The 22,690-nt window shown below is 37.9% G+C and overlaps 3 protein-coding genes across 11 annotated transcripts in view; 2 read left to right on the top strand and 1 right to left on the bottom strand.

Annotated features, from left to right (window-relative positions):
- Window positions 1–2,322: 2,322 nt before the first annotated feature.
- Window positions 2,323–6,401, top strand: LOC124174903 (elongation factor Tu, mitochondrial-like). 2 transcript variants are annotated; one of them, XR_006869024.1, is made up of 7 exons: window positions 2,323–2,445; window positions 2,691–2,743; window positions 2,838–3,000; window positions 3,215–3,522; window positions 3,772–4,433; window positions 4,534–4,786; window positions 5,020–6,401. XR_006869024.1 is itself a non-coding variant. In XM_046554537.1 (6 exons), the coding sequence occupies exons 1-6, from the start codon at window positions 2,409–2,411 to the stop codon at window positions 4,718–4,720; spliced, it is 1,410 nt and encodes a 469-aa protein (XP_046410493.1). In that variant the 5' UTR covers window positions 2,323–2,408; the 3' UTR covers window positions 4,721–6,401. The 2 variants fall into 2 exon arrangements, 1 of the variants encoding a protein (XP_046410493.1); XM_046554537.1 differs by having other exon boundaries at window positions 4,534–6,401.
- On the bottom strand, window positions 5,927–8,161 carry LOC124174910 (GTP-binding nuclear protein Ran). Of its 2 annotated transcripts, none has more exons than XM_046554548.1 (3): window positions 8,007–8,161; window positions 7,004–7,468; window positions 5,927–6,839 (listed from the first exon to the last, which is right to left on the bottom strand). In XM_046554548.1, exons 2-3 carry the CDS (start codon window positions 7,433–7,435, stop codon window positions 6,624–6,626), a joined length of 648 nt encoding a protein of 215 aa, XP_046410504.1. In that variant the 5' UTR covers window positions 7,436–7,468; window positions 8,007–8,161; the 3' UTR covers window positions 5,927–6,623. The 2 variants fall into 2 exon arrangements, with proteins under 2 accessions (XP_046410504.1, XP_046410505.1); XM_046554549.1 differs by lacking the exon at window positions 8,007–8,161 and adding an exon at window positions 7,609–7,942.
- A 120-nt stretch (window positions 8,162–8,281) lies between these two features.
- Window positions 8,282–22,690, top strand: part of LOC124174907 (syntaxin-1A) — an 86,003-nt gene continuing 71,594 nt past the window's right edge. For 3 of the 7 annotated variants that reach the window (XM_046554545.1, XM_046554544.1, XM_046554546.1), the window contains exons 1-2: window positions 8,283–8,494; window positions 9,969–10,055. In XM_046554545.1, coding sequence (XP_046410501.1) covers window positions 8,462–8,494; window positions 9,969–10,055 — 120 coding nt within the window. In that variant the 5' untranslated portion in view covers window positions 8,283–8,461. Of the gene's footprint in view, window positions 8,495–9,968; window positions 10,056–22,690 lie in introns of all 7 variants that reach the window. The other 4 variants (XR_006869027.1, XR_006869026.1, XM_046554543.1 and 1 more) reach the window with 2 other exon arrangements.

Here is a 22,690-nt window from a genome sequence, read left to right as displayed (position 1 = left end):
ATTGTGAACTGGCTACCTAACTGAAAGTTTCGCTCTTTTGAACGGTAAAATACGCCACAGACACATGTTTATAACCATTAACACATACTGTATATCGATAAATGAAACTAAATTGCCGAGTAACTTCACACTAAATATATGTAGAGACAAATAAGTACGAAAGTTTTGAAATTTGCTAATCTAACAACGGCACCAACTCACACTCGCCGATGTTTTTCTGCATTACGATATATATTAGCTTAAGTAGCGTGAAATGCTGTGAATTATAATTCCCAACCGGTTTCGGAATAAAAATGATGCTGCAATGCAGGGTATTTGCACAGCATTAAAACTGGTATATCCAGAAATCGAGTCGATCCTCCTCACCTTTGACCCCTTGGTTGTCATTTTGGGTCACGTTACGGTTACACGCCAGGAAGACCACGGTATTTTTTTGTACATAAGAAAGTGGAAAAGGAAATGGGGCGAGGCTGTTCATTTTATTGTGTCTAGAATATATATTTGAAGACAAACGTCTGAGCGGTGATTATAACGCTTACCCGTCTCGCCGAAGAAGGGTTTACCGTAAGGCGTGAATTATGTAGGCATATATACGGACGACGGACCGACGGAGCATTTGTCAAGTTATTTCTGACGTCGTGTAGGCACATTATATGTTATGTGTATACATACCGTGGTTCGGCCTTATGGGCAACAGGAAACTGCCCAAGACGTTGGTAGCATGTAAATTGCTGGAGGTGACATAACTCAACCCGCCTCCACGGCATATTTTACACCCATACTTTAAAGGATAAACTTATATCGAAATTGGAAATGAATCGACCTTGAGTTCATCTCGACAGTTTGGTATGCGCAATTTTTGTTTACGTTTGATTTTGCCCGCGCATACCGTAACCGAGGAACTTATGTAATGACCGTAGTTTAAATTATGTAATTTATCGTTATTAATGAAGCTTGTAATTTGGGGAATTTTTATTCTAAACGATAATTCATAATACAGCTTACTAATGATACTTTAATATTTCAACGTGTGATACTTATCGTGCAGAAAGGGCGACGCGAAAATTGACACGGTGCAGTTTGGCAACTTGAACCGCAAGCGTCAATTATTTGATAATAGAGCTGGTGGTGTTGTGCAGATTTATAATGATCTCTCTCATCGTCGACGACGTTTCAGGCGTATCCGGTGTTGTTGAACTCCAACACGACAATCAGTGCTACAAGGAGATAGGTAACGTTCAATGAAGGAAACCAGACTGAAACGCGTCATGCGCAATCCTTCGAAAAAAGCTGCATGCACGGAACCCTGAAGATTTATTATGGTATCAGTATGACGGTATGACTTTGAAAATTTCAGGTGAAATACATGGTATTGATGTAATACAACAACAATTTTTATTGGTTCAAACTCCATTATTTGCTTGGCTTCCATGTTCCGCGTACCATTTAACGAGTAAGTTAAAATTTGTATGATTATGAATGATTTCAGTTTTACGATGTAATCGAATTACGTATCTTCGACGATTCAAAAATCACAATATATTGTTATCTATTAATGGAAAAAATGCGATGATGACAAACGTTGAATGGTGAGAACGTAGAGAATGCGTAAAATTTAATTCGGTGGATCGGTCGATTACTCCTAGAACCGTTTATAATTGCAAATATCAGTATAGATATATTCATAAATAGCCAGGTTACGGGCACATTCCTGAATTTCAATGAGCCGTCGTAAAATTATCAGGGAAAACCGTCGATTTTATTCACGTCTCTGAGATTCATTAATGAAATGAAAAAAAAAGAATCTACAATTTTATAGTCCCACTTACCCACCGAGATGACAAGGTAACAGTAACGAGTGGCGCCTGGATGTTGCACGCGGTGCTACATTTATGTATAACTGGTTGCCGTCATTCTGATCGTACATGCCTCGCACGTTGACTGAAGACACTGAATACTATACCTCGCAATTCGCATTCATTAGAAATAAATAATACTTTGGTTAAGACAAGTCATGTTGAACATTTTTTGAAAAATTACATGTGACATGATTGTAAAGTAAATGGAATCATTCTTTAGTTTTCATTTAAATATTGCGAAAATTACAAAAAACTGCCTGTACGGCTACGCTTAATTAATCAACTTCAGAACTATAGGGAAGAGCAGTTTACGCTATTGCCGTGATTACCAAAATCAAACAAATCGCAAAATATAAAAGTACTAGCCATTATCGGTTTGGAATTCGATTTATTCTGCTAAATTTCACTATTTTCTGCAAATTTATTTTTTCAATCAGAGCGATTTCAGCGGAAATTGGTGGGAGGTATATTTACGTAACAACCTCTCCCTCCGCGAGTCGGCAGTTCTACCGGTCTTATTGGAAATCAAAGTTTCTTGGTTAGAAAATCATGGCGTTGGTTTCTGCTAGAGCAATTTTCAGTCCAGGTAAGTTGCAAATTTCGAAATGTTGTTAAACATCGTTGACAGCTGATGAAAGTAATTAGCTGGCTGCTGCTGATGAGCCTGAGCGCCGAGTGTCACGAAACTTAACCTCGTCAAACCGTCATTTCGTCAGACGGCCAATTCTTCAGAGGTTATGGCCATTTCTGTGCCTGATACTCGCTTCTGACGTACAAAGATGACCCTCTAGTTATCAATTAGTACGAACAGCTATTTTTCTTGTGTTACAGTTCTCCGGCAGACGGTGAAACAAATTATCGGGAACCATCAACTGACCAAATACGTAAGTGTAATTTTGACTGTTCTGCTCTGCTTAGTTCGAATTTAATTACTGGCTGTGATTACTGAAAACTCGTTTCATTCTTACCTTCTAATAGCGACATGGCCGGCTCTGTGCAAGACTTTTATTACCCACAGTAACAGCCCAGAGATTTTATGCCGAGAAAAAAGTATTTCTCAGGGACAAGCCGCATTGCAATGTTGGAACCATTGGCCACGTTGATCATGGCAAAACCACACTCACCGCAGCCATCACCAAAGGTCGGAAGATGCGTTTTTGATTGACGAATTTGAACGTCGTAAATTATCACTTGCAATCGAAGTAGTCTAATAATTAGTTAGTTGTAACAAAGTTTGTGTAAAGTTAGGGAACTTGATGTATTCCAAAAATGGTTGCAGTCTACCTAGCACATGTGTGTTTTTTGAACCGAATGACCCTGAAATATGAATCACTTGTAATATTTATTTTCCACAGTACTCGCTGAGAAGGAAATGGCCACCGCAAAGGCGTACAATGAGATCGACAATGCGCCGGAGGAAAAGGCACGTGGAATTACTATTAATGTAGCCCACATTGAGTACCAAACTGAGAATCGTCATTATTCACACACGGACTGCCCTGGACACGCTGATTACATAAAAAATATGATCACTGGAACCTCTCAGATGGACGGTGCCATTCTCGTCGTCGCTGCCACCGATGGTGCCATGCCCCAAACAAGGGAACACTTGCTTCTCGCTAAACAAATCGGCATCAACTACATTGTCATTTTTATCAACAAGGTAGGGTTTACATTCCTCATTCAGAGAAGTTCAAAAAAATTTCATTACATATCTGTTTGCTAAAATATAGCATTGACAATGTTTGAAATGTAGTGGTATCAAACTAACATAATGAAAGTTGTTCTAAAAACACTTAGAATCATAATATAAAACTTCATCGGAATTCCTCGCTAAACAGCTTTGTTCTGTAAAATTCGAAGGAATCCTTTTTTCTCTTCAAATATTCAACAATGTTCTTACTTATCAAAGGTTGACGCAGCTGATGAGGAAATGGTTGAGTTGGTGGAGATGGAAATTCGCGAACTCATGACAGAGATGGGATATGACGGAGAAAATGCGCCGATCATAAAGGGAAGCGCACTCTGTGCTCTTGAAGGAAAAAAACCTGAAATTGGGTCTGAATCAATTACAAAGCTCCTCGAGGAAGTAGACAGGTACATTCCTACTCCTGTTCGCGACCTGGATAAGCCATTCCTACTTCCAGTCGAACAAACCTATTCCATACCGGGCCGAGGGACTGTTGTAACAGGTCGATTGGAGCGTGGAGTCCTGAAGAAGGGAAATGAGTGTGAGTTGGTTGGTTATGGTAAAGTTCTTAAAACTGTGGTAACAGGAGTAGAAATGTTCCGGCAAATATTGGAAGAGGCTCAGGCGGGAGATCAGCTTGGAGCTCTTATCCGAGGTGTTAAGAGGGATGATGTTAGAAGAGGCATGATACTTGCAAAACCTGGAACCGTCAAAGCACAGGATCAGGTCGAGGCTCAAATTTACGTTCTCAGCAAGGAAGAAGGGGGCAGGGCTAAGCCAGTTCTCAACTTCATGCAATTACAAATGTTTTCAAAAACGTGGGATTGTGCTACCCAAGTGCAAATCCTTGAGAAGGATATGGTCATGCCAGGAGAGGACACAAAGTAAGATTTCACACGTTTCGGTACATGCCACTTTGGTTAAAAACTTTTCATTTATTTTTCCATCTTTTTCCCATATATTTATTATTTTTATCATCCACAGGCTTCTACTGAAACTATTTAAGCCAATGGTATGCGAACAAGGTCAACGGTTTACGATACGAGATGGAATTGTAACTCTGGGAACAGGTGTCATTACAAAAATATTGCCACCTCTGAATGAAACTGAAAGGTTGGCACTTACTGAAGGAAAGAAGGCCCGTGAGAAGAAATTAGCGAAAGCGAATTAATTTAGCAGTAATACCGAACACACATTCACATTGTTATCACTTTAAAGCTAGAAGGCAATCCTAAAGGTAAAGGAGATATTGACCCATCTGCCCGTTTCCATTATAGTCTGTTGGTGTTGTTAATGATCAGTATAACGATTACCCAACACTCAGTAATAATGTAACAGAAGAGCATCTTTAGCTAATTGATTTCTCTCAAAAGTTCGATCACGATTTTTTAAAGCAAAATTAAACAATACATCAAATAACGACATTAATATGCCTTCTAGTTATACGTTTTACATGCATTTCACTTTAAGGTTTCGTGTTCTGTCAGCGCGTATAACTGATATTACAAAAAAATGTGATTCTCGAGAGTGACATTCGTACCATTGAACTTTGGAAGAATGGTAAAGCATGACTCCAATTATACCATGAAACATGAACCGAATGTTGTTACTTTGAAGCTCCAGATGTCCAGCCGTTTTTTTTTTTTTTACATTTTCTTGTAAGTAAAACCATTTTAATTATCATACCGCTAGTGTAAGTAGTACCTGTAGATATTATCGTCAATAAAATTGAGAAGAAAATGTTCGGATCGGTTTTCCTCAGCGAATTTTTCATTCAACCACAGCAAGCAACATCTAAATACTGAAATAACAATAAATGGTAAATGAAAATGAAAAACGCAGAAGAATCAGTTTCATTGTTGATTTATTTATTTCACATGTATTAGCGGTGTAATTTTCTCTTCGCACAAATCCTTCTCTATTGATTGATAACGAAAGGAAGAATTGTTCGAAATTACAACGTTCAAAAATTCAATACTACTACATAATGTAATGTTTGAGGTGATGTTAACATTGTTACAAAAAGAAGTAATCGAAATTTTCCACACAGTTTGTGAAAAGAAGTCTGTCACACAAATTTTCTATTTACGTTAATCAAAGAAAATAAAAATAAAAAACGAATAGAATAAATTAACTGGTTCGAGTACACAAGAAAAAAGAACTGTAGGTAATTTTTGTTACAATTTAAATTCAAGCCGAACAAAGCATACATACACTTTCGCTTATAAAAATAGTAAACAGTCCTCAAGAACGTGGAAAGACGCAAACATACTCTGTCCATACGAGTACAATTCATGGAACGATATTACATAGTTTAGTAATTATTTATTAATAATCTACCCTTTCAAGCACACACTCGCAGACAACAGACAATCCCTAAAGTAGCCGGTTACTCCCAATAAATACCATTGTTACTTTTTTTTTTGAACCATTCTTCTTGTAATTTTAAATTCAGTTTAGTTCACAGTGAGCTAACACGCATTCTTATGCAATCGAAGGACGTTTTCTTTGCAAAAGTATCTTTCGTGTATATTACGATTCATGTTATAATTAATCCTTGTCATTAAAAATAAGTCAAGAATTTAACACATGTTTCAGTATACGGTTCTAATTTTGAAAATAAAGCAAAACGATTGATTATTAAATAAGTTAAATGTATTTTAGTATCCACAAATACAACAATTGTAACCAGCATACAAGAAAAAAAATGATTGCAGAAAAAAGTAGACGTTAAAAATTATGCAGTCGATGCATTATTCACAATAAAAAATTTTAAAGTGAATAATCACAAAAATATCCAACTTTAAAACGCGCTAATTTCATAATCGAATAACTACAATGTTATCAGAATACTTAAAAAAAAAAATTTCTATTTAGTTGGATACTCAAGTAATGCGATATGAATTACAAAGAAAAATGATAAAGGAATTTTCATAAAAGGAAAGTTCCTTCGACCGATATTTATATAATTATTTTATTCGCATTAAACATTTAAGGGCGAGCACATGACGTGCAGTAAGGCGCTCGCCAAGACCTCGCAGTAAGGCCTTCAGCATTGATTGATGGTAATGAAACTAAAGGTCCTCATCGTCTTCCGGGAGCGCTGTCTCCTGAGCTTCTTTGAGATCCTTTTCAATTTGTTGCTGCCATTGTGGGTCCATTGTGACTTCAGGTGGCAGGAGAGCCGGCATAGCCACGAACTCCAAGTTAGGATCTCCGATCAGTTTGCGAGCCAGCCACAAGAACGGTTTCTCAAAGTTGTAATTACTCTTCGCACTGATGTCATAATACTGTTAAAATCAAATGCAAAATATCAACAAATTGCATTTTTCTACATTTCAAGTATCAAAATTATTTTAAACAGTTTGCACAGATGTTCGAACACAACAGAAGCAGCTATGAGATCGAGGTAGGGAGTCTGCAAAAATTTGCATCAACAGAAAGAACAACATACCTGAAGATTCTTCTTCCTGTGAAATACGATGCTCTTGGCTTTGACTTTTCTGTCCTTGATGTCAACCTTGTTGCCACATAGTACGATAGGAATGTTTTCGCAGACTCTGACTAAATCTCTGTGCCAGTTTGGTACATTTTTATAGGTGACACGGGACGTTACGTCAAACATGATAACGGCGCATTGTCCCTGGATATAGTAACCGTCTCGAAGACCTCCGAATTTCTCCTGCCCAGCAGTGTCCCAAACGTTGAATCTGATCGGCCCTCTATTCGTGTGAAATATCAAGGGATGGACTTCGACGCCCAGTGTCGCAACGTACTTCTTCTCAAATTCACCCGTCAAGTGCCTCTTGACGAAGGTCGTTTTGCCCGTACCTCCGTCGCCGACGAGGACGCACTTGAAGGTGGGCATATCGGGTTCCTGAGTCATCTTGGCTGATATTGTTCCAACGTTCCTGCCTCACTGTGAACAATATTATCCAAGAATTAAAGGAGGTAAAATACAGGGCGGAAGCTAAGATCCGCGTGGCGAGAAATAACTATAACGAAATATTCGTCTACGTGGGACAATCACGCGCGAGAAACGTGACTTGTTAATCCAACCTCTATATATGTATCATCGGTACAGACAGTGACGCTGACTATGAAGACGGATCGAGGATCGCGATGATGCCTAACCGAAAGCCAAACGCCCGCCTGAACTTTCGGAGTTTATCGCGACACAGAGATGCCGGTCGGTTCGGTTTCCGCCGCGTGCGTTCCACGCCGGCATTAAACGGTCGAGAAATGATCTCGTTAAGCGTAGAAATGGCGCCGCTCGGTTGTATCAAGGAAAATTGATGTTAAAATACCGGTATCGCCGAGAAGCGGTAACCGACTCGAGTTCAACGTTTTTCGAAATATATCCGTGCTCCGTTGGTGAAAAATGTCGAATATTTCAGAGCGGCAAGGGAATTTCCCGGTATAATACGATGTACGTGAAAATGGGCGATAAAACTCACCGTCTCGCACAGTCGTTATGGTTCACAATGGCGTTCCTCAGGGTAGGCGAACGGCGGTGGAGGACCTCGTCATTCGTCGGACGCGAGGGTCGATAGATTGTGAATGAAAGTGGTGCGGTTAGAAGCGAAAAAATAAGAAAACTATTATTAACAGGGTGTGTTTGCAAAATAAAAAACGGTACGGTTGTGCTGATGAGAAATAAATCGGCGAAGCGACATCTGGCGTGCGCCGTTTTGACGTCAGCTGCGCATGCGCACTAATCGGCGACGGCACTGCAGAAGCAGGCGAATCGCGAGACGTATCGATTTTATGATCGTGTCTCGCGGTTAGTGTGTCCGTTTCCTTAGTTTTTAGTGGCTGTGCATCCTCCTCTTACATGGATAAAATCGTGAATGGGATTATTTACTAGGTGGATTTTGCTCTACGCCCAGTGACTCGCGACACGTGATAAAACATGACCAAGGATAGATTAGCGGCCCTCGTCGCGGTGAGTTTATACACAATTACACGCACCTCGCTCCTGCTGCCGAGCCGCTAGACAACCGTTCACAACCTCGTAACGTGTTACATTACGTACGAATATACGATGCCAGTCGAGATACGCTTGTCACGGCTCGACCCACCCCGATAGTGCGGTTGCCGGATGAAAAACAATGCGTCGAATTGAGCCCGACAGGTTAACGTCGTTTTAAACGTGCAAAAATCGCTCCAGGACACTTATCACCTACGTCCTGGCAACCGCTTCGCCGGTATCCTTAGGTGACAGGTGTCTATGGTCCGCGTCATCGGCCTATTTCAGCTGCTGACTGACTTCTCTGTTTCTCTCTCTCTCTCTCTATGTATATATCTATATATCTCCATATATCTCTATGATGCAGCCAGTGAGCTGTCATCTTATCTGCCTATGCCCCACCCCTTTGTCGCTTTCATTACCTGTCAATCTCGTAACAAAAGATATTTTCCTTCTTCCGTTTTTTATTCTCTTCCTCCCACTGTCAAACCGTATTAGGAAACGACGCTTAGTTCTCTCCATATCGAGTCGGCTCTAATCAGATCTCGAATCAGATTCGTCTCTTCTCTTTTTTTTTTTGTATTCTTTTGATTGTAGCAATTTCCGGCTAATTCGCCGAATCCAATCAATTGGCAGGAAAATGTTCGTAAATATCGTTTACTACGAAAGTACGAACGGTTTTCGTCGTATTGACACAGTGCGCGTACAATATCTGTACGCAGAGCTGTGTTATCTCACATTTGTACACAGTACCGTTGATTACTCAATCGTTCCGTTATTCCGAGTACAATACCTAGTGTCCAGATATTTTTTCACCCCTCCGATTTGTTGAATATCTGTAAAAATTACAAAACAACAACGCTAGATCAGTAGATGAAAAACTTTGCGTCATTTATATCGGTGATTCGCACGGTATTGCAGCGAAGAAACAACGTGTGTACTTTGATTACGCATCGAGAGAAAGAGTCACGAAGAAAAACAACCCTGTGCTAACTCGAATGTCAAATCCTCCGAGAAGGCCGTCGGCACATTCTTCCGTCCTTCAAAAGCTGTTCCACATACCCGACGGCGTCACAAATACACAGTAAACTTATCAGTTTTATCACTGAAACGATAATAGCTCCGGGATATCATTTTATCGTATTATTCGTGCGCATTGGGTTAGAAATATTAACCATTCGTTTGGCAGGGTTTTCCGAGTATGATTCTCGTATCCTTTTCCGTACGAAAAATGTGAAATCAGTTCTTGACTTGACCGGAAACTGATTATCGGTTGAGAATTCTTATCACCGTTTACTCGGCTGGTTGTTGCGTGAGCGAATCGAGCTTCCTCTTCTTCGCAATACCTTGAAAAATTTTCTCCGCAGAGACGTTGAAGTGACAGTTTTTACCTATTTAAAATGCACGTGTACGTTATGACGATAATTGAAAATTTTTACTTTTTTCACAGGCTCAGTCGGACGATGACGACGTGGCGGACGAGGTGTCCGTCAACGTGGGAGGGCAGGATGATTTCATGACGGAATTCTTCGCGGAGGTGAGTTTGAAAAATTCGCATTAAAGAGGAATGGAAGAGAAATCGACGAATCGAAAGTATACGATTATATACATGAAGCTTTCCGTGACATCTCGATCAAGATTCTACGTCGATGTCTCAGATTGGCTTTGTGACTTTTTTGTGTCTAAATACACGACGAAAAACGCGATCGCAATTTTTTTCAGAATTTTTCGACCCAGAGTATCTCAATTATGATTTAAAAAGTTGTAACGAAAACTCCCGATTTAGACACCTATTAGAAGTTGGAAGTTTCATAACTTCAAAAGATAAATGAGAATAATAAAAAATTGCTATTATTCGATTGCATTTTTGATATAAGATTGAACACAAAATTGTGCATTATTAATAATAATAATATAATTTTGACAATGATAATTTTTTGTCATTTCTCTTACCTATCTTTTGAAGTCGTGTCATCTCCATCTTCTACGCTACTGAAATCGACGTAGAATCTTAATCGAGATGTCACAGAATGCCCCATATGTATATATGTGATGAATGAACGCCGATCCACGATTCGCCTTTTCGTCGAGTTGACAATGCCGTAATAAATGTACTTACCTATCTTCAAAACTCTTATCGCAATGATGAGAAAGAATATTTCTATATCATAGGTACAATGACTGTTACACACTCTTGTCGCACACTTATACTATATATCTTTACGTAATTTTTAACCTCTGATTGCACGTAATCGAGGGATATTTTTTTTTTTATCAGTTTATTATCACAGATTGCAAATCTACAACCGGCGGTCGGATAATCCGGCGCATTTACTTACTCGCAGTGTTAAAAAAAAATCGTAGCAAGACTTGAGAAATGTTATCCCGTATCTACGCGATATATCGAAAAGTTTATGTATACGTGGATAATAATTGAATTACGATAAATTAGTAAACGTATTAAAGGTTGTTGACAAATAACTCTCGTGTTCTAGTTGGTCTAATTTTATTCTTTTATTTGCCGTATGCTTTTTCCTCCTGAACACGATTCAAGCGAAAGTAAAAGTAAACACAAGAAAGTTCTGAACCACAACACTCGAAAAAAAAATAGTTTTCCAAGCCACGCGTGAAATATCTGCCGATTTTACGCAAAAGCTTTCTTCCAGTATGGAAAGAAAGTTAGGTTTAATTTTAGCGTTATTATACACTTATATGTAGCAATAATTATAGGGTGGTATAGGTATCAGCAGGTGTCGTTACGATTTATTTTCTTCTATAATTACGTATCTGGTTTAGATCGCTGTGCTCGGTATAAAGTATAGAACCTTGTATATATCTGAGCCGACAGTCGGCATATGATAAGAGCTTTTATTGTCGCAAGGTCAGCAATTAAGCATCATGATTCATAACGATAGTTGGACGTATTATATTTTACTCACATATAATAGCCGTTTAATGGACGTGTCTCTTAAAAAAATATCGTGTTATACTCGATAGTATTCATGTTCGCTCGATTATCCGTCAACTTTTTCTTATCTTCGGTCCAATCTACGTAAATATAATTATCGCCGGGAATTGTAGGATGAACGCGTGTTCAGAATACGTCATAATTGATTCGTACGTTAAGGAAAACAAACAGATCATTCAACCGTCTTAGTCCGTAGAAAATAGACAATTTGTACAGGGTCTGTACCGCTCCTTAAATATCCTTAAATATCGTTAAATCCTGGAATTATCCTGGCAAACAGATATTGCTCCTTAAGTCGTGGAAAAGTTGACGTAATACATTTTTGATTGAAAACCGCGACATTTCATTTTTAATATACGGCCGTGAATGCGTTCAATTTTACCAGACGGACCATTTGATCGTAATTTTCTCTCTACATAAACAGCTATATAATTTTCTTTTGATTCAACATGTAACCAGCTAATCTTATCCTTGAAAATTCATTAGAAAAAACAAATTACGAAAATACAAAAAAAAAAAAAAAAGACATATTTTAGCGGTCGGTTCAATGAGACGATAAAACCGCGCAGAAATAACTAGTAAGTATGATGGTAGAAAGTTCGAATAATTTAAATCAAAGCGCGCGATAAAAGAAAATCAAAAAAAAAAAAAGTAAAAAACCGGTGCATTCGACTCGAGGTCCTGGCACTTTGCCACTCCGAAAACATCCCCCCGGTCCTGTGATCCTCGAGCCGGCTTGCAACGGCATCATGGTCGTCCTTTTCTTCCTCCTTCCTTCCAACTATGTGTTACACGGTAGTTAAAACTCCCGGAATCAGCCAGTCTTTTCCCCCTCACCTTCAACCGCTGTAAGCGGTTGGTTTCGGAGTGAAAAGCGATCAAAGGAAAACTTCCGGGTGAAAAAGAAATTTTCTAAAAGCTTCTCGAGCCGGTTAAATTACTATATGTAGGTATATATATATATATCACACCTTTTAGCACCGCATATATCGTGTGTGTTCCTTCGCGTTTAATACGCTGTGCAGCCGCAAAACATTGCACCAGGAACGTACAGGTATACTTGAATTGAAGAGCGGAGAGAAAAAGGAAGGATTCATCCGATTTTTATCGTAAATTTTTATCTCGCGATTAATTTTTCGCGATTTTTATTCCGTTCGCCGAAAAATTTGCCGCATACCGCCGTTATCGATGAAAAGTTCCCGAATATAAGTATTTATTTTTTTCCATTTTTCTTTCATTAATTTTCATGTTGCTAACGATTGATTTTATATTCGTAGTTAATACGAATATTCTATAGGTACATGGTTCTCTATTGACATTAAATTGCAAAAATTTATTCCATCTTCCAATATTGTTTTCTGTATAAAGATGATTGCATTCTTCAGAATCGTTCAGTCCACACGTAATGCACGCACAGACGTTTCCACGAGTTTTCTTTATCTCTGTACAACACTAAACGTAGGGATTTGTAAGATCTGTGGCAACAAATCGTCCGATAATTACGTTTATTTTAGTACTACTATGGCAGTTGTGGAACTTTCTACTCCGCGAGGTCCCTCCCTCCCTCTCTGCCTGTATCATAGTATCTATTATCGGTTTAACCGACCGTTATCACGTAAAACGAGTTGGGTATGATACTTCATTCGTTAAATATAGCCTGAAACCCCGTGCGGCAACTGCGGACAAAACAGGGTGCAATTTTGCCTCGTATATATCCGGGCGAACGAACCTCTCCTGAATCGTCCCTGCATGAAAGTTGTACATGTAATATGTATCGCTGGTCCGGAGAAAAACTACGCAACTTGTGTTTCTTTGCTCGTTATTTGTTTGTTTTTTCTTCTCTCTTATTTACCACATATTTACAACCGTTTGGAACCCTTCATTTCTAATCGCAAATTTTCTCATCAATTATTATTGCATCCAAATGATAGCAACAATGATGAAAACGCGTGTACGTGTGTAGCTTGTTCGTATGTTAAGTTGAAAAACAAATTTATACCGTGTTGAATCATGTTTTAGCTTTTTTACTTAGCTTCGTACACGGCTTTCAAACTTTTTCAATGTCATGCTTAAGTCATCACTGCACGCGCCTCTTTTTTTATCCATCTATATAGAAAGCAAGCCCATGGCACCATGTCTCTATGCCCGTATACATATAATACATACATACATGTGTATGAATATCGTATGAATATAACGCATTTGCGTTTCAAAGGCAAGCGACGATAGTAAAAAAAGCTCTTTTTCACTCGTCACCCTGTGTATGGATTATTTATGGCTGAAATTCCACCATTCCAAAATCTCTACATTGAGATTTCAATTTCTCAAGTCCAAGTTTATCACATTTGTTGCGGATGTCGACAAATTTTATGATACGCATATACTGTTTTTCACTTATATTTATTATACATGTATATGTATATATGTTATACAGTGTTACGGTATTGAAATCGAATTTTATATTTGAGAAAAGAATTTGAACCGAAAAAATTTGGCTGCATCTAAATCACTTAAAACACAATATATATCAGCTTTGTGACGAAGATTTATTTTCTTTTATTTCGAAGTATACGTGCAAAAATTTTTCCGATGAGAAAATTGTGATTTCATCCACGGAATATTACATATTTATATACGATGCCACTGAAAATGGGACAAGGGAAATTACGTCGCACGCTATGTACGCATTTGCACGATTATTATACGTCATGCAAAGGTAATCTGTTCTTGGTAAGATAAGAACGAGCAAAATAATTAAAAAAAAACCAACCGATAGAGAGGAAAGGAAAGAACTAAAACGTGTAGTAATATAATCATAACCGTAATGAATTAGGCGATGATTAAAACAAAAGAGGGTACACACTGTGTATGGTGAAGTGAAAAGATTGAAGAGGGAATAAAAAATGCCCACAAATTTCTATGAAATTCGGTAAAATTCTAGTCAGTCTCTCTATTGTATAGAAGTCGGATCAATCTCCCAGAGAAGGTTATATTTTAGGGTGATGTACTCCGTAATATGCTTACGTCACGTCATGACACCCCGTATATTCATGGCCCATGATTCAGGAATAATCGATCCGTCCTGGAATATATTGTGTAACTGTTGGCGTAAAGTATACTATATACATATATATATATTATATAATTATGCGGTAACTGGTAGCGAATGCTTGATGGAGAGGGAGAGGGATGAAAAACATCTTTACAGTCAACAAGCGTGGTTATTATACAATTTTAATGAAAAGAAATTGAAGAACGAAAGGCGGAAGACGAATTTTCGATACGAATACTACGAATATACAGCAGCGTGTGTCTACACAGCAGGGTCATGGTTTTCTTTATAACCTTTTTCTTCTCACGCACCCTTCGAAAAGTTAGCTTTTAGCCTTAAACGAAGCCTCGTGAAAACGGGACTTGGTAGCAAAATTCTAAAAGGTAACTCACCCGGTTTGTATTTTTCAAACACTCTAACTGAAATATCTCGAAAACTACACAAATTGAGAAGCTGTTTTTAATTTCATTTTGTAGATAAACAAATTTCCTATAAAAAAAAATTTTAAGACTGCTGTACACCTAAATGTTAATGTTGTATTTGAAACGAACTTGCATAAGCATCTTCATTCGTTTAATCAATGCAATCAACTTTGAACGTTCGTATCGAATACAAGATTAACATTTAAGTGTACAGTAGTCTCGGATTTTTTTTTTTTTTTTTTAGAGAAATTTTGATTATTTATAAAATGAAACGAAAAACAGCTTCCCAACTTGTATAGTTTTCGAGATATTTCGTTTATAGTGTTTGAAAAATTCAAACCATTCGAGGCACCTTTTAGAATTTTATCACCGAGTTCCGATTTCGCGAGCCTTCGTTTGAGGCTAAAAAATAAATTCTCGAAGGGTACGTGAGAAGAAAAAAGAAGAAGAGTTGAAAAAAAAACCACCCCAGTATACAGGTACACACGAGCATTGTACATACCTATAATTCTAACACAAGAGGCGTAACTTATCTCGCGGAACTATCCTACGTATACATGGCGTTGTCAGATGCCGTCGACGTCGAGTCGCTCTAGAGAGAAGTTCATTAGGAGCCAGGAGACAATATGCATGCTCTTTGGTTAACGACGTCAGGAATCCCTGAGAAATTATCAGAGTCATTAGCCAACCGGTGGATGTGATGCGATGCGATGGCGTGTCCTATTTATACATATATATATATAAATGCAATTCCAGCCTAGCAGTCGAACCTTTTGTTTTTGCCCTATCGTTCTTCATTCCCTTTCGCAAATTAAGCCCGGTTGTAAAATAATAATGATCACGACAATGGTAGTAATGATTTTAATTTACGAGGGCGAAAAAAAAGTTAAAAAAAAAAAATAAAATAAAATTAAAGTCCATAACCGTTGTTGTAATGTTCGAAAATTTGGACAAATTTCACATTGAAAAAAAAGTACGCTTCACTTTTTATATATACATACATGTAATACGTCCGTTGTAAATCGTCGTCGTAAAATTTTGCTCCTCGTCGAGAAATCAGGAAACATGTATAAACTTGGCGCCTAGTTCAGGTCTCTCTTCTCCCCCTCTTTCTCCTCCACCACTCTGCTTCAATCGCACGTCGAGCGAACGGACGGAGGTAATTTGGCAAAGGGTGTATACGCACACAGAGATACCTACCCGATGTAGGTATGTTCGTGACCTAGCGTAACCCTAGACCAATCTGCAACCACGTGGATCCATCCGATCGTACCGGATTTATACCGGCGTAGGCGTAACGCTTGATGATGAATTTGCGTTTGCGCGATGAGAATTAGCTTTATAACTTGAAATATCATTAAATCCTTGCACGTGCCTACAATCATATAATTTACACGTAATTTACACCGTGCGTATTACGGAGTATTATACGCGAAAAACGGGATCGGTTTTGACCGATGGTCGGGGAACTTGACGTACGGCCGGAATCCCGTTTCCTTCGGTGCCGAATAATTTTTTATTCCTCGCAATTTGCGATTGAAGAAATTACCTTTCGATTATACTCGATTCTCGTTTTAAAATTTTACCTAACGTAATTCAAGTTGTTAACAAAGTGTAGTTTTTTTTTTTTTCTCTACTTTTTGTTCGCCGATAATAAATAGTTGAAAAAAAAAAAATGTTGCGGGATCTTATCATCGTAATGGATGTTTTCAAACTCTATTGTATTAACATTCGTTCTTCGAAGCTCTGGCAACGAAAAACTATTGTTTCCAGAATTTTATTTTTATTTTCAATTATATCCATACGTTAACCCCTCCTTCTGTATAATTCTTGTCACTTCGTGCTACCGTAATTTCGTCATTCTTCTCTTTCTCTCTCTCTCTCTCTCTTGAAAGCCTCTCGACCTAATTATGCGTGCTTTCTTGCCAATCCTTGTATATAACGTGCATATATCTACCCCGAATCTGGACTAGACTTATACTTTCTACATATGTAAGCCGAAGAGTAAACGTATGCAACCATACATTTATGTACATATACACCAACTTTCCCATTTACATACGCTTGGAACTTGTTGAGACTGCTACAGTTAAACCGATCTACTTTAAATATGTATGTTCAAATGAACATGTATGTATAGGTATTCGGTACACCTTGTTATATTTTTTTCTTATCGAGTCATTAGAGTTGAAAGAAAAACTTCCCCTAACGATGTACATACATATGTATGCACATGATATTTACATGTCGTATAAAAATTTCAGATTTTCACTTCGAATTCGTTAATCCGACCTGCTCAATCATTGTTTTTTGGTTGTTCAAAACTTTTCCCATTCCTACGAAATTGAGTTTTGTTTTTGTACTCATTACCTCCCAAACATTGTCGTCCGTCTATCGACGAGCAGTTGCTGATAATTCTTCATTCTTCCGATTTTCTTTTTTTAATCGTAACTCCAAGGCATGTGCTTTGAGATTATGCTGCATCGTCGTTGCAAGTGCAGTGTATATTTTAATTTATGAAACAATATTTTCAAAAAATTACAGTTTCGTTCATTCCGGCTGAATATTGTAATTATACAATTTCATTCAATCAAACGACGCGTCGGAGATAAATACACAGAGGTATCGATTGCATTGAAATGAATTATGTGTATTAGCTATATACGATGTATACGCAAACGGTGACATCGGGAACAGGCAAGATACAGTAGCGGCACAGTTGGTTGGCATTTCTGCGGTAGATTGTCCGGTACCTGAAATAGAATGTAAATTCGTCGTCTGTTTATATAGTCGTGTGTACATGTACGTGCATGTAACACCATTCGATATCATGTACCATGTACACGCCATATGCGTCGACACATCGCTGTTACAGGGTGCGGTTACAACGCTCGCTTCGCGGTTGCGATGACGCGATAAATCCTCTTCGTTGATCCTGGATGCATTCCGCCGCATATGCTGCAATAATTACGCGCCTCGCGCAAGAACGGCAATACGAATGAAAGACGGTAGCTGGAGAAAACAATGCTCGTTCATTACGCGCTATTGAAAAGCACACGGGACAATGAAAGAGAAAAGACGGTGTACGACGAAAAATTTTGTTTATTTAGGTGTAAAGATAGAACGCCGGTACGATGATCGCATGCCGATGTGATACAGATTATGTGCTGCAGGTGAAACAATAAATTCATAAAAAAATGTAAATTTTTCATGGGAATGTGATCGCTGTGTTGTTTGTTTATTTACTTGTATTCTTTTCTTTTTTTTTTTTTTTCTTCAATATTTTCCACTCATAATCCGTTGAATAAACCATCGGTTAACGAAGATGTTCTTCGTATCGGTATTTTTCTGCAGGTACCGATCGTTGTATAAAAAAAAACAAAAAAAAAAAAGTCATAATTTTACAGCGTGTGATGGAAAACAAGTTTAAAGAAGTTTTTGGTGAAAATAAAATGAATGTTGAAATAAAAAATTTAAATTCATGGACAATCATGAATATTCGAAACTTCGTTACTATTTTTTACATTGAATACTGCTGTTACATTAACACTTGACACTGAGGGAGGAAAATGTGTACTTGCAAAATTGAAAATTCGCGTACAACGTCTGACAGAATTTTTATAACACGGCGATGAACCGTGACAAGCTTCGCTGGGCTTGAGTCATCCTTCGGTTTTAAGTTTTGTTTAACGAGAGTATAGGAAGGTGTAATCATAGAGTTAGTCATCCATTATTAAGGAAAACGTATAGCACGGCACACGTTTAATTGTAAAATGAGAAGAAGTCACCGTTGCTGTAGGAATTTATTGGAAATCGAGATTGCCTGGTACGAGCATCGTGCATTTGGATAACCATCTCGAATCGATCAATTTGGAAAAAGAAAAAGAAACGAAGAAAGTAAAAAAAGTCGATTGAACGAGCGTAGTGACTCTCAATAAGATATCAAATCTCCGAAAACGTAGAACGATATCGTTACACGTCACTCGTAACATGTTCACGTAGGTACCCATAACTTTTGAAGCGATCGTCGATACGATATTGCTGCAATTGCAGCCAAGTGAGGCGCAAACGGCGTTACTGGCACGATTTCATTGGCTGTGTTATACGGGGAAAGTGTGAATCGTCTCGTATATCTCACACTGTTGGAAAAATTTAACCAGACATAATCTGACAACGAGTCCAATTTATATTTGTGTTACTTGTTAAAATTCTGTTAGTGAATATGACACATATTTTTGTGATTTTAGCACTTGAATTGTCATATCAACATTTAATTTGTAATTTTAGTTTGCTTTTTTTTTATTTTTTTTTTTTTTCATGAGCTAAAATGAAAAGAAAAAATCAATCCGTTGCTTGTGAACAATTTTTATACTTACAACTTAATATGGGAACAAAAACACGTACGTTGTATATTAAAACACTTGTATTTCACAAAACCATAATTTTTACGGCTTAATCGAGTACAGATATCGACGGTATACCTCCGTTCATCCGATAATAATTTTATCCTACATTTAGTTGAAAATATAAATATCGTTCTCGAGTATGAAATTGATTTACTCAGACCACCTGAGTTTATGAAAAAAAATAATAGTAATAATATTAATTAAAAAACATGGAAAGGTACAAAATATTTTAACCGCCCCCCGACACGTGTCAATATTATTCGAAAATTTTTATATTTACAGAAGATTTGTTTTTGTTTTCTGTACCTAATAAAAATATGTATTCCTGGAGTGTAATCGAAAAATTTCCCCGACGAAAGCAACGGCCACCTTAGCGTGTGGATCCATAATTCTTCTCTGTTTGGTCAGTGGCATGAAAAAATATTGGAACCACCCTGTTTTCACAAAGCTTTCCCCTACTTTCAAACCCCTCGGGAGAAATTCCTCTTCAGTCGTCAAATGGTGCTTCGGTGGGCGTTTTTGAACGAGGGAAGGAAAAGAGACTCTCATTAGTACCATCGTGTGTCATTTCTCTGCCCACTATCGCCTATCTCTTTGACGGGCATAAATGCGTATAGGCGAATTTCATTTACGTGGACAAGCGCGTATAACTTACACGTCTCTGTGTACACAATGTCTGAACGTATCCATTGTTTGCATAAGTTGAATAAGAGATAGTGCAATCGCGATATATACGTGAAAATCTAATGTATCGTACACTTAGTTATCGGGAAGTGAGGCTTGGCTTGGCAATAATTGTGCGAATCAACTTGGCCGATGCACAGAATCGGCGTTATGTGTTTGGGATGACGTGGAAAGCCTGGTTTTGTCACGGTATAAATTCATATATTGAAAATAAAGTCAAATTTGCGGTATTTTACAACATACCGTACCTATTTTAAAACATGGTCTGCGAATAGAACGTTTAAAATTTTGATGATGCATGGCGCTGGACAGGATAGCTTTGATAAATGTATCCGCTGGTATAATACAAGGTTTTTTTTTTCTTTTCCTCTTTCGGAAGAGAGTTTATGTGCCAACCTTTTTCGGGTAGTATATGATCGTTCTAAAATGGCGGGTACGGCGATTTATTTTTCTTCTTTTCCAGTCGGGAATATCTTCGTAACGGTCAATCATATCTTTGTATTCGGCAATTTCTTCTCTCTGACAAATATTAGGATATGATAAGATTATGAATGCGTGTATAAATATTAATCGTGCTAATAATCCCGAAAATTCAACTCTGGTACTTTGATATACTAATTATATTGTTATAACCTGCGGTACGTGCACCGTTTGTTAATTGTTGTAGTCTTTTAATCTTAATGATGGTAGTGAGATTGGCATGAGAACATATGTAATTGAAAGAGTCTCAATTTTTCCGGAATATGATTGAAGCGATTATTTGCAGCGTAATTCTCCGATGTTCCTGCATTAAAATTTTCTACCGCGCTGGAAACGTTGATCCAAGAGTACAGAGCTAATTAGTACTTATCTATCTAGTTCAAACGCCACATTAGGCTTTTAAAGATCCAATTCGAGCATATCGTTGAAACAAAGATATAATTTCTGTGGATTTTAGTCGTACTCTCAAGTTAACGAATTTGAATTCATCCGAATAACTCCAAGGAAATTCAGGAAAATTAATGATTATTTATTTCGAATAAAGAATACTCGTAAAGCTTTCAAACGATTAGGAATAATTGGCGAAATCGTTGCTCCGAAGTCTCGTTCGCAGTTTGCTACGCGTGGTACGAAACTCCGGATGACGTCGACTTGATGGAAATTCCAGGTGACACAAATATCATGTAAAAATATATCCATATATATGTATGTATAAGATGCCGAGAGTGTTTTGAAACTGAGTGGCCACTCGGCGAGTGGCGCGATATTAAAGTAAATAAGTAAGATTTCGCCACGAGGTTGAAGTTGGGCGCAGGGTGAATGCCTGCCTCGGCAATTGAGGCGCAATTTGAAACGCGGCTTCCGAGGGTCCCGAGGCTCTCCTCGGTATGCCAATTTAAGAAAATGACCTAGAAATTTTACGCATAATTTAACATTCTTATCTCCCGTCCGCGCCTCCCAGCCTGACTCATCGTCACATCTCGTATCTCTGCATGTACGTTCTTTAGCAACATAGACGTATGTAGGTAAGGCAAGAAGTACAGCAGTTATCGACACGTTTATGATACCCGATTATTGACCCGTTTATTTTTCAAAATTATAAATTTACGGCACAATTTGTGAATTTCTCGACGACTAAAACCAATTTCTAGTGGCTTAGACACTGGAAATTTATTCTTTGGTAATTTTAGAAACAAGGATCGAACAGACACAACCAAAACTTTTATCCACACTGCACAGCGTGACTGATAGACGATTCGCAATGGCTTCGTGCTAAAAGTGTGAAGATAAAAGTATGCAATTTGGAAGTAAAAAAAAAAAAAAGAAAAAAGATTTCCCCGGTTGAATCTTTTGCGTATGCGTGACGTGACGTCACGTCTCTCTTCTACCGTAACTACTGCAGACAACCCCTCGAGTTTAATATAAAATAATTAATTATCGCGACCGGCAGGGGCGGCGAGTAGGTACCTACACCAAACCACTACCTTCTCCTGATAATAAATTAAGGTTTTGAAAAATATCGCTACATTGTAACAGCACGTGCCGTGTTGTATAATTATGTATTGTACATTACGCGCGTATTTTCAAGGCATAACAAGCGATTTATTAAAAAGTATATTAATTCCAGCGTTGTATTATTCGCTCTTTAATGGGAAACGAACCCTGCTTTTAATGGTGATTAATTTTTGTGTAAATCAATTTCAGGTATGATGTATAATGAAAAAATTTCGCAATCAAAGATCGTGTAATGTTGTGTATGTTGAAAATCAGCGAATTAAATTTCGCTAATAAATTATATATAAAAAATATAATTTACCGAATAAAATTGGCCGGTATTACGCAATGTAACTTTCAGGTAACCACCTTTATACCTATCCCAACTTTCACTTCCGGAATCCGGCTTTGGCGATAAATCGCTGAATTTGCTTCTTTCGCGTCGAAGCTTTTCGGTGAAGGTGATTATAGTTTTCGGTGCAGCCGAGTGTGATACCACATAATAAATTACCCACCCGATACGATACTTTTGTTCCAAGTATATTATATTACATATATGTATATATATATACGTATAATATAAGTATACATGTGTATCTATACATAGGTATAAGCATGTATACGCTTCGGTAGACTCGCCCTGCAGGACTCGGAGGTTTTTTCTCG

This window comes from Neodiprion fabricii, chromosome 2 (genome assembly GCF_021155785.1).
Source record: "Neodiprion fabricii isolate iyNeoFabr1 chromosome 2, iyNeoFabr1.1, whole genome shotgun sequence".
Lineage (NCBI taxonomy): Eukaryota > Metazoa > Arthropoda > Insecta > Hymenoptera > Diprionidae > Neodiprion > Neodiprion fabricii.
This window is presented reverse-complemented; position numbering and strand designations above follow the sequence as displayed.